Below are 12,339 nucleotides of genomic sequence, written 5' to 3' on the forward strand. Positions count from 1 at the left end.
TCTGAGTTTTTAATAATAGTTACTCTAATGCCAACCTCGCCTGTGCTACTATTAGCAGTTAAACAGCAATTTCTACACCCCAGGGCATCTCAGCTGCGTGTTCTGTACACAGCCCTGTCCTGGAGACAAGCACTACCGATCCTCGGCCCGGACGAAACAAGAGCCTGGGAAAAATGAAAATAAAGGGATGCCGTTTTGAAATGTGGCAGGGATATATTTTTGGCAGTGTTGATCTTGGATTTGCCCCATGCGTACCACCCTCCTGCTCGACCCCCTTTTGCACACACGTTTTTTTTTTTTTTTTCTGAAATGAATATTAGCAGGACAACAATTTCAAAGAATTAAGAATTACAGTGTTTCCTGTGTAAGAAGGGGCTGGCATTCGTATCCCCCCACCTTCCCGCCTCCCGCCTCTCGCTCGCTCGTTCCAACCCTCCCCGCTGTGTGTTATTCTGGCCAGTGATCTGAGTTGCGTAGCAGTGCAGTTTTAAGTCTGCTACCAGTCAGTCTTTCCCTGGCTCGTTCAGGTATCAGACTTTTTAAGGAGGAGACCATTCTTCTGTACTGAGAAATACTTTACTGTGTTATTTAATTGTAGTTGCTAAAATACTTGTGTTTGCTATTATTATTCATAGTAATATTATTAGTATTATTGTTATTATACTCGTATTGCTTTATTTGATTCTGTGTAGTGGGGGAGTATTTGTCCTCAGTTGTAAACTACTATTTTTTTTTTTTTTTTTTCCTTTGGCAAGATCACTTCTTTCTCAGCCCTAGTACTGTCTGCCGCCGCTGTTGTGAGAATGATTCATGTTCGAATCTGAAACTTGTTTTTGTTTTGTTTGGGAGAACCTGGATTTTATAGAAGAAAGGATCATAATTTTCTGGAAAATCCAGCTTGCTTGTGTTTGTGACGGAAATACAACATTCGATTTTTGTTTTAACAAAACACGTTCTGATTTGGCACATTTTTTGTAGCATAATGGATAACAAGTAGGTTATGTGGCACCGGTGCCCGTGTTTCAGATAGTATTATTATCAGGAGACATTAGGGCTAGTTCTCTGCTGCAGTTATTTTAGTGGCGGTACTGGTATTTCCAGTGTCACTTACATCTCCCCATCTTGAACACCCCTGAACTGGCCGACGGTCTCTCCTCACTCGTTGTTGGGAAGCCCTAAAAATGTTTACTGGACAACGCCGGTCATTTGTCCCCTCCATCCCTGCGATCTCTCAGAAGGAATACATTTGCTGGAAGCCTTAAACATGAGAGAAGACAATTCAATGAACACGGAGCTAGTAGTGTTAACGACCCGGGAGCTGCTGTACCCTCGCTGTCCTTCCGACTGGCACAAGGGAGCTGAGGAATCAGCCCTTTTCGAGTGACCTTTCCATCACCAAGACACTAGCCGCCCCTTCCTACCCGCAACCCCCCTTCCCTTATCTCAGCCCTCCGCCCCTAACATAGCCTTACCGGCTACCTCTTTGACCTCAAGAACCTTTCCTGGTCTACTGTGACGAGGTCTGCCGTGGGGAGAAAGAGGAAACCATTGTCTACAGCTAATGACATTAAAACGAAAAAAAAAAAAAAAAAAAAAAAAAAAAAAAACACCACAAAAAGCGAAGGATTAAGCGAAGCAAAGAGGGGGTATCCCGTTATAGCTGAGCTACTGGAGCCATAACCAAATCGAGCAACCAGCTGACAGTCAGTGCACTTGCTTCTTTTGCTGTCCCTGTGCATTGATAGAATAAAACGTTGTGTTGGAAGCCGTTATTTTTTTTTTCTTGGCAAGGGGAAGCAGAAAGAGAGAGAATAGAGCATAGCGCTTGTGTGTTTCCCGTTTTGTCACTACTACTGCTGTGTTTGACCAGGGGAGCTTGCTGTGTGGAAGCCCAGTCCGGAGGCGTATTAGGGATATAACCTACCTGTCTACCTACCTGATACCTATTGCTGGAAACCTCTCCACTACACTGTTGGGACGAGAAAGAGGTATAATCACAGACACAGCAGAGGAACACAGACAGATAGAGAAAAACGTCTTTTTTTTTTTTTTTTTTTTGGAAGAGTGCTGATGCATCTCCGAGCATCTCATCATTTGCGCAGCAGCGACAACAGCAGCGGTTCTATCGCTGAAAAGTGGATTATACTAGAGTTCCAGTAAACTACTCTGAGTCGGAACCAGCATCTGGTACTGCCCTGGCCCGAACTGGACCTGGAGATAGATTTGATAACAAGTTTTTTAGTTGGGGAGCCGCGGATTACAAGAGATATGCGGTCCCTCCTGTCAGCACTCACTTGCCTGTAAGGATGCGCTTTAATTATTAATTACCAGCAATTGTGTATGTGTTGTGGGAGTATACATGTAATATATCGTTGTAAGGTATGCAAAATATAGATTGATAGATAATTTGCACTTTTAGATTAACTGAATGTGATTATTATTATTATTATTATTATTATTATTTATTATTATTAATAATAATAATAATAATAATAATAATAATAATAATAATAATAATAGTTTGGGTGCTGTGCATATGTAGGGGTTTATGGACAGTCCAACACTTTGAAAACAGTCGTATGTTTTGAAAAGTTTAAGTACTTTACAGGCGGTCAATATACCTCTGTGTGTTTTGTGTATAAAGACTGATGGGCATCCCGAGGTTCAAATTCGTGAATGAGCTCGGCGAGTAACACCGCCTCGTCTCTCTCTCCGCATGTTGAGTTTGGGTGATGTTCTGTCAGGCTTGCGTGCCGCCGTGTGGATGACATGTCAAATGGATCTCTCGCCACTTTGTGGTTTTTAAAAATCCCACGACTCTTGCCAAAAGAAAACATTTGATGTTCTGGCGTTAACCCCACTGGTAAACTTAAATCAGACCGGGGACAGGGCCTCACTAGAAACCGCTGGAAGGAGCTACCGGATAGAAATACAATACTGTAAGCAAGTGCTCGTTCGTTCTTGATGAAATTATGTTTATTAACGGTTTCATGTTAATGTGCTATTAACAAACCACAGGTAGGAGCATTTTCCTTGAGTAGAACCAAACAAGTAATTATAACAATTCAGTGTCTCCTAATTGTTTTAATTTGGTTACATTGCTGTGGAATGTTCTCTTTTTAATCTGAACTAAGACCCATCAGTTCTTAACACAGGCATACATATGATTATAACTGCTGTCGCAGGAATATCTTCCAAGCAAGCTAGGCGAAGGGGAGTAAACAGTACTTTCAGTGAGTTCACTGTATTGGCTTGTAGTGCACTGTTATTTTATATTACACTGTATAGCCCTGAAGAAAACGTTTCATCTAATGTTCAAAGGTTTCCTGGAAGCAGTGTTACAATCACATTATGTGAGACAATAACATCCCAGTTATTGAGTGTTTGCTGAGCAATGTGTTTGAAGTCCGCTCTAATGCCGTGTGTTTGTTTTGTCTGTTTCCTCAGATGTGTCCAGGCCGTGGTGGTGCTGTGCGGTCCACTCCAGGTAGGAGACACTCCACCTCCATTCACTGTCATCTCATCTCCAACCCAATCTAGAGTCTCCTATGCTGGGGGAAACCCCCCAGTTACACAGAAGCAGAGAGATCTGGAGCAGGAGCTAAACTCTAAACTGCCCCTACAGGTGAGAGTTAGACTGCGGCTTGGTAGGGTTTAAGTTGCCCTCTATGGGTGAGACTTTGCATTACAAGCAGGTCTGGTGTATAGCTTCTGTACACCAAGCTGTGGTGCTGGTAAACATGTCCGGTTTATCCCTTAGATAAACTAAACAGCACATCCACACTGCTGGGGTGTTGAATGATGCAGCAGGTAGGTCCTGATGATTCCAAAACACCACAGCGCTCCCTAACATCCAGGCTGGAGTAACAGCAGCCTGTCCAGAATATGCAATGTAATGTTATCACCTGCATTAACCTTGTGTTTCAATTTATTTAGTTCCAGTGAAGAGCAGGTGTAGAGGCAACATTGGCTCTTCCTGTCCATTCCTTTGCAAGTGTCTGTTCCAGCCAGTTTGTAAATGATTTACTTGACACAGCAAATGATATATATATATAAAAATAAAGACCTGGCTGGAACAAAGCTTTGCATTGGAATGAAAGAGCCAATGTTGCCCCTGGTGTACTGTGTGATGTTGTGCAGTATCGATATCAGACATTTCCAGATATTGGTGGAACATACTGAAGGGACCATTTCTGAGGGCTGAAGGGGTTAATGTCGGGTCCCTGGCCCCAAGGCCGCAGTATTTCCCAACAGAGCTCTCTATGCTGAAACTCAAGCCTCTGGACCCACTCTCTGTCTCGCCCTATCTCTTGCTGTCTCTCTCTTTTTCTTTCTTTCTCTCTCTTACTCTGTCTTTATCCCTCTCTCTCCCACTGTCTGTCTGTCTCTCACTCCCTCTCTCTTTCGCACTTGCTGGAGGCTCAGCTCAGACTGTGAGAGTGCCAGCAGGCCGGGGGGCTGGCGAAGCCGCCCTGTGCTGGAGCCGAGATGTTAGCAAGTGCTTTCCAGGCAGGGAGCCAAAGCAGTGGTAACCCGAGTGCAGCCTTCAGGAGATGAAGGGGAGCTGGAGATGGCAGGCAGCAGCACAGGCCACTGCAAAACACATTCACAGCATGTTTCAGTCGGGAGAGGGCTGGGCTATTGTGGACCTTGGACTTTATACAGAGATTGAAGCCTCTCCAAAGCCTGAATAATGGGAATATATTCAAACCCTTCCAGTGTGAAGGTACATTATAACTTGTAGGGGGGCAGTTTAAGACCTGGCCTGTTCCAATTTGGTAACCACCCCCAATTATAAAGGTCTAGTCTCACCTGTAAGGGGCAGTTTAAACGTTACATCAGATACCCTGGTTGTGATCTGATTAAACTCAATCTACAGTCTCACCTGTAAGGGGCAGTTTAAACCCTACCCAGGATTTCCCAGTTCCTAAAATGTGGTGGGTCTACCCCCACCCCCCCCCCCCCCTGTTAAAGTACCATCTGAATTGTAGAGACCAGTTAAAACTCTACCCAGACCAGCAACACTGGATTTTATCTGTCACACACCTCTTATAACCCAGATATGTAATACTGCTTATAATTAGGGGTAGGGTGACAGCGCTGGGGGGGGCTGAGAACTGAGTGCATGGGTCCATTGCTTTACCCAAAACCGGGAACGTTAGTCTGGGCTTAAACATTATCAAGACAGCCTTCACATTATAGTATCAGTTACTGAAGACAAAGAACAATGCTGGTTCAGCACTGTCAGGGCATCAGTCTAACGAGTGCGGGCAGGTCTGCTGATTGAAGGCCACTGAAGCAGATACTCGTGGGTTCAAAAGGGAACGAGACAGGGATAGGGGGAGGAAGAAAGCAGGAAGTTAGATCTCCAATGACACAGCAGGACAGGTTAACAAAGCATTTGTTCCAGCGCTGAGATCTTTTCATTTAAAGCCACCGTTAAGAAACCACTTCAGTGTGTGCACAGTTAACACAATGTTTATTTCTAGTTGATCTGCCATTGTATTTGATTTCGAGCCTGTCAATGTGGACACAAAATATCTGCCCTTATTTGGGGTATATTTACACACACTGCCAACATTTAAAAATATCAGCTTTATGAAAATCACATATTACATATGGATAAAACCATAAACTTTATCTTAAATGCCAATTTCCAAGTTGAGGAGGAAAACCTGCCATATGCTATGAGAAACAAGAGAAACACACACAAATGCACGTAGGGGTGCTGCTCCGCACAGACTCACTGTCGCTGGGTCCCAGCAGGTCCTGGCAGACGAGAATGTGGATTTCCGGATTCACGTGGAGAATCAGACGCGGGCACGAGACGATATGAGCCGGAAACAGTTGCGAGTTTACCAGCTGTACAGCCGCACCAGCGGGAAGCACGTGCAGGTGCTGGACCGCAGGATCAGCGCACGAGGAGAAGACGGAGACAAATATGGTAAGACAGCTTACCGTCAGGGGCTGTGTCTCTATCCCCCAGTGCCTGTACTCACTAACAGAGCTTCTTAATTACATCAGAATAAAGCCTCACTACATAATAAAGTAGGAGCAAATGATTATGAACTAATAATAGCCAATGGGTAGGCTTTTGGGATGTTTTGGGGGAACAGCTTGGTGAAAAAGTAACTGCACACGTCCAAAGACAACAAACCAGAAGTTTTGCATTACACTATAGAAATAACAAATTTTGCTTCATAAGGTTGAATGAAACCTGAATAATGTTACGGTAACACATTGAATTACATACCCCTTTGTAGTTTTCCATCTACCTTACAAAAAAACTGACACCATTTTTTAAATGTGACATTTCAAAATCTAACATGAAATACTGTACTACTATTATGGCTTCCGGTAGACTTTTACAATATCATATTGTAGTTTCTAAAAATTCTAGGTAATGCAAAACATTTGACCATAGCTGTATCTTTCAATATGGCTGTTTACTGTGCAGATTTTAGGACAACTGAATTGCACTCCATTATGGCTTGGGGACAAGCTGAGATCAGCACTACTCCACCAGGGGGCAGTCACAGGCATCCACACTGGGGGAAAAAAAAAAAAAAAGAACAATTTGCAGTAAACTACCTAATGTTTTTTTTTTTTTTTTTCCCCAGAAGGTACAGTTCTTGTTACTCAGTTAAATCATGTTACTATTTTTTGGAGCACCTGACGAATAGCTACCAGGCTTTGAAAACCAGGGTCTTAGTGCAGGTGAAGTCATGTGTGAAAGAGTCAGCTACCCATTGCCATGACTGAGGCACAAGGCAATACAAATGTGGGGTATTGGTGTGTATTATAGTGTAGGGTGCTTTACCATTGCAAGTATGATCATTAAGTCAGAAATACACACAGTTTAGCTCTCTCCACCCACCCCCCCCCCCAAACCGGGGGGGCCGAAATTTCCTTTCGGAAAGCGGTAAGCAGAAAGCGACACTGCAGGCTAAACAATGTTTGCTCTTTAGCTGAAGCTCAGAGTTAAAAATCTATGACCAGCAATAAATATAACTCCCGATCAATAGGGGGCATTGATTTTGTTAAATGTCGTGCTGTTTAGAATATGGCTTTCTCTCTTGAATAATAAGTAAGGGTGCACAGACCACTAACAGTGTAGCTGGGAGAGGTTCCATCGCTGTATCGCAGGACTGGCTGGAGAGAAGCAGATCAAAGGATTAGGAACAAGGGAGGGGGTGGAGAGCAGGGAATCTGAGAGATAGAAGGTAGATGAAGAGTGAGAGAGTGGTAGAAGGAGTGAGATGGGTAAGAGAGAAAAAGAGAGAGTGGGAGTGAGGCTGAGCATTGATTTTGTTTGACCTCTGTGCTGTGTGAGGTCGCTGGAATGATCTCATTGTTGTTTCCCTGCATAGGTAAGGAGGGCCACTGTCTCTCTCTCTCTCTCTCTCTCTCTCTCTCTCTCTCTCTCTCTCTCTCTCTCTCTCTCTCTCTTTTTTTCTGTCTCTCTGCAAGAAGGGACCCAGTTAGAAGAAGAGGTGGGATGCATAGGGATACACTGCCTCACATCAGCTGCTACCGACCAGGGGAGAATTCCCTTCTACGAATAGGTCTTAGAACAGTCCAATCTTAGAACAGTCCAAAATTCTCTTGTCAAACCAAAGGTCATTCTCTTCAGTTTATTTGGAGACCAGCCTTAACCTGTTCTGAAAGGTCAGTGTTGGAAACTGAAGACTGTCTGTCTGCCTGTCACAGGTTAGACAGGAGCTCAGGAGCTCAGATAGCAGAGTTTGTATTGCATGCGTTGCAGACATGCATACATCATTCCTATACTTTTACCCCAATGAGTATTGGTGTTGTGCAGCCCTTAAATAGTAAGTAGCGGGGTTCCGAAAACTATAGCGTTACATGTCCCCACGTGTTGCTGCAACTGTTAAAAGAATGTACCTTTCATTGTTAACATCCTGACAACTTATTATACTTAGAACTTTAAAGTCTGTTTCATTGCCCACATTGTCAAACAGTTAACACAGCAATAAAGATCCATGATGTGGTACCAAAAAGTGGCACGAGAAGCCAGAGCACTGTTATGTTATTTATTTTTAAAATGCTCTTCCTTCAGTGATTTAGAGGACAGATCTCAAATCCCAGTGCACAAGAGCAGACATTTAGAAAAAAAAGTTTGAAACAGACTTTAAAGTGTTTTCAGGATGTTTACAATGAAAATTAAAAAATGACAGGTACATTATTTACACACTTCTAGCAACATGTGGGACGTATAACAGTATATTTTCCAGAACCCCGCTACTTACTCTTTAAGGTGGTGCTCTGTCATTTCAGACTGTCCATTCGAGCTGCAGTTAATCTCTCTCTCTCTCCTCCTCTCTCTCTTCACAAGCCCAGCTCGTTGTGGAAACGGACACGTTTGGGAGCCAGGTGCGAATCAAAGGCAAAGCTACGGACTATTACCTCTGCATGAACCGGAGAGGCAAGCTAGTGGGCAAGGTAATGCACATCATCACAACGGGGGGCTGCGGTGTGAAAACAACTCCTCAAGTTGCTGGTAACAGTCCAAGGGCCCTACTCTGTAATGCAAAGGGAGGAATTTACAATTCTAACAAACAAGAAACTAACCAGAACAATAATGGAAGAATGAATGAACAGCGACTTCCTGCAATTACGCTGTTTCTTGTTTTAAACAATGATGATAATAAATAGCAAAGGCTATAAGTCCGGTCATGCTCCACTCTTGTGGTTTAGTAATTCACAGGAACCCCTTGATGGAGTTACAGCCCTGCATATACTTTCCCTACATTATGTTATATTAAAGTCTCAGAGGCTGTTGACACTGCATTTTAAATGTACTGGAAAACCATCTAGATTTGTCTGTTAAATCACTGTAGAATCACTATCCTATCAAAGCATCGGTGTTTGCTCTTTATTAGGAGGGCTTTGAATTTAGAAGGTTTTTTCCTGCTTTAGTTCAGAAGTTAATTTGGTAAATAAGGGGCTATCTCTAAATGGGTGGGATTAGGGACTGTGTCGAAACACACTTGAGATGAGATCAGGGAGTGTCTTTAAATGCACAGGGTCCAGGCTGCTGTGAGCAGATAAGATGCTAGTGCTCCATTACCTTGCATGGCATGAGTCTGACACCACAAATACGGTCAAAGCTTATTTATGTTATACCAATATACAGCAATCCAGATAATCATCGGCAGCTTTGTAGTTGGATGACTATCAATTGAACAGAAATGGAAGAAGCATACAATATACTAATGAAAACAGAAACAAGTATTCATCATTAGTATTAGCATTGTGGTATCTGACTTGGGGTGTTAGCATTCTGTTTCCCAGATTTGTTTCTTTTTGTTTTAAATTAGGGATTAACCAGATTTACCCAAAAAACAAACTTCACCCATCCCATCAGTAATATTATGTAACTATTATAAATGAAGGATTTCTCTAAACTAATTATCACGATCATTAGTTTTACAACAAAGTAAGGGTATTTCACTTTTAACAGAGGTGCATTAAATTGAAGCATAACCATTACATCGACATTCATGTTTATTTAAATCTGAAGGAATATTCTGTTATAATAAATGACAATGTACAGTTGATCCCAGCATTACTGTAAGACACAGTGTTTCTTTGAGATGCCGTGCTGACTAGAAAAATAATGGTTAGGAGGCTGTGGTACTGCAGTGTGGTACAGTTGCAATATTTTAGGGATATTTTAGGATTTCCCCGGGTCACAGGTTGGAACCTGTGTATTATCATTTCAAAGTGTCTTCTGCACATTTTTGATGAACAAATATCCCTTCCTAAGGGATCACAAGAAGACATGCACTGTTATCACCTGATTCAACAGGACACATCAGCTGACAAATAAATGAATGCATTCATGAAATGGCTTCTCCATACTAACCTGTTTTTTGTGTCACCTCTTAACAGGTGAGCGACAAGAGCAAAGAGTGTGTATTTGTGGAGAAGGTGCTGGAGAATAACTACACAGCCCTGATGTCAGCCAAATACTCAGGCTGGTACGTTGGCTTCACCAAGAAGGGGCGCCCACGCAAAGGCCCGCGAACCCAGGAGAACCAGCAGGACGTGCACTTCATGAAGCGCTACCCCAAAGGGGTGCCTCCAGACCCCCAGAGGCCCTTCCGCTACACCACGGTCAGCAAGCGGACTAAACGCATCCACCCAGCCAGCCCTAGCTAGAGGGACTGGCTACAGAGCAATAATTTTTACAGCAGATCAATGACAAGAGAAATACATATAAGAAATGGAGAAGAGATGTTCTATTTTTGTACTTTGTGGCTGCAGTACTAAGGAGAGCAAGCGATGGGGGGGAGGGGGGGGTGTCGTAAAGTGAGTATGCAAGTTTATTTCTCTGTCCAGGTGCTCAGCAGAACATAATCGGCTACGAGGATAAGCTTAAAATCAAGTGGGATTGTTTTTATTTCCTTTTGGGGGGGGTGGGGGGGGGAGCAAACAGTACGTTTGACAAAGTTGGAAGAGGAGGAGAGGACCCAGGACGTGTAGCAAATACAAGAGGAATGGGAAACAGATTGTGATTTTTTAATTTTAATTTTTTTTTAAACAAAAAAAACAACAAAAAACTGGAAAACAGCGCCCCCGTTGGGGAACAGAGACAGAGCGGTGAGGATTCTGGGTTGCAATCCTCAAGACTGAGGAGACTTATATATATGTTTTTTTTTTCTTCTGAAACCTGACACACGGAATTACTGTTCTGTGATCCTACAAGGAGTTTGACAAAGAGAATGCTGCTACTATGACATTCAGTGGATTACCAAAGTCTCATACATCAATGATAAAGGGAATATTTAAAAAAAATAAAATAAGCAATATAAATAATATAATAATAATAATAATAATAATAAAATATTTATTTCACTTCTCTGTATATTTCAGTCCCTTTTAAAAACAAGTATTACTGCCTCAATAATTAAAAAACAACAAACAAAACAACATTTAAACGTGAAAGCTTCTTGTGTCTTTTAACAAAAATAAACCAGGGAATAATACCTGCTGATTTCCACTCTTCTGGACCCTCACCGCAGAGTATGCATGTTAGAGCATAAAGTGCATCACAGTTAGTGACAGTGGAAGGGCAGAATGTCTGGGAGTGAGGGTGAGGGTGGAGAAGTGGATATCTGTCTTAAATTACATTACATATAGTGGGATTCAACTTGGTGTTCAGTCAAAGTATGTTAACGATCAGTTTATTGATTTTTACTTTTTGTGTGCGCCCAGTATGATATGGAATTACAGTAATAGCCTATACCCCTAAATATTTATTAAATTCAGCTATAAAATACTAGGAAAAAGACATCTGTTTAAAGGTTCTCGACTTTAAAGATTAACTTGATATGGAATACAAAAGCTAATATAAAGCACCCCTGTGACCCCATTAGAGCTCTCGGAATCATGTCTACCACACCAGAGTGTATCTATTAACCAGTCCCCCTGCAGTACTCTGCCCTTTGGTGATGTGAGTAATACATTGTTATGAAATACCACATGCAGCTCTGGCCAAATGTTTTGCATCACCTAGAAATTTGGGATTGACCCATCATTAAAGAAAAAACTATATGAACATCATTTTGATTGTTTGTTTAACATCATCTGCGATGGACTGGCGTCCTGTCCAGGCTGTAGTCCTGCCTTGAACCCTGTGTCTAACGGGTTAGGCTCCGGCTCACTGCGACCCTGTAAAGGATTAAGCGGTTAATGATAATGGATGGATGGATGGCTTTAACATCATCTAATCAAAGAAACTACAAAATGATACTGCAAAAGTCTACCAGAAGACAAAATAGTAGTATAGCAATTCATGTTAGATTTTGAAATGCCACATTTTTCAATTTTTGTCAGTTTTTTCGCTAAGTATATGGAAAACTACAAAGTGGTATGTAATTCAATATGTTAATGTAACATTATTCAGCAGTTTTTATTTGACTTTATGAAGCAAAATTAGTTCATTCTACACAGTGATACAAAACTTTTGGCCATAGCTGTAGAAGAAAATGTTATTTCTTTCAGGTTAATAACTCTGGTGTACCAGATGTGCTGTGAGATTATCTAGATTGTCACTCAATCAATCAATATATATATATATATATATATATATATATATATATATATATATATATATATATATATATATATATATCATTTTTAATTTTTTTTTTTTTTTAATAGCACGCCATATGTCTCAAGGTACTTCACAAAATCTACTTTTAAAAACAAGAAAATATCTAATTATAAGCCCGATCGAACAAAAAGGTCTTCAGTTTAATTTTAAACGAAGAGACAAACACCGCTTATGTCTCTGGGAAGAGATTTCCAAAGTTT

At 41.7% G+C, this 12,339-nt stretch overlaps 1 protein-coding gene across 4 annotated transcripts; it reads left to right on the forward strand.

Annotated features, from left to right (window-relative positions):
• Positions 1–1,592: 1,592 nt before the first annotated feature.
• On the forward strand, positions 1,593–10,814 carry LOC121297223 (fibroblast growth factor 18-like). Of its 4 annotated transcripts, none has more exons than XM_041223374.1 (5): positions 1,593–2,300; positions 3,448–3,625; positions 5,764–5,944; positions 8,354–8,460; positions 9,913–10,814. In XM_041223374.1, exons 1-5 carry the CDS (start codon positions 2,269–2,271, stop codon positions 10,180–10,182), a joined length of 768 nt encoding a protein of 255 aa, XP_041079308.1. In that variant the 5' UTR covers positions 1,593–2,268; the 3' UTR covers positions 10,183–10,814. The 4 variants fall into 4 exon arrangements, with proteins under 4 accessions (XP_041079308.1, XP_041079309.1, XP_041079310.1 ...); XM_041223375.1 differs by having other exon boundaries at positions 5,767–5,944; XM_041223376.1 differs by having other exon boundaries at positions 3,448–3,487.
• Positions 10,815–12,339: the final 1,525 nt, after the last annotated feature.

Source organism: Polyodon spathula, chromosome 22 (genome assembly GCF_017654505.1).
Source record: "Polyodon spathula isolate WHYD16114869_AA chromosome 22, ASM1765450v1, whole genome shotgun sequence".
Classification (NCBI taxonomy): Eukaryota; Metazoa; Chordata; class Actinopteri; order Acipenseriformes; family Polyodontidae; genus Polyodon; species Polyodon spathula.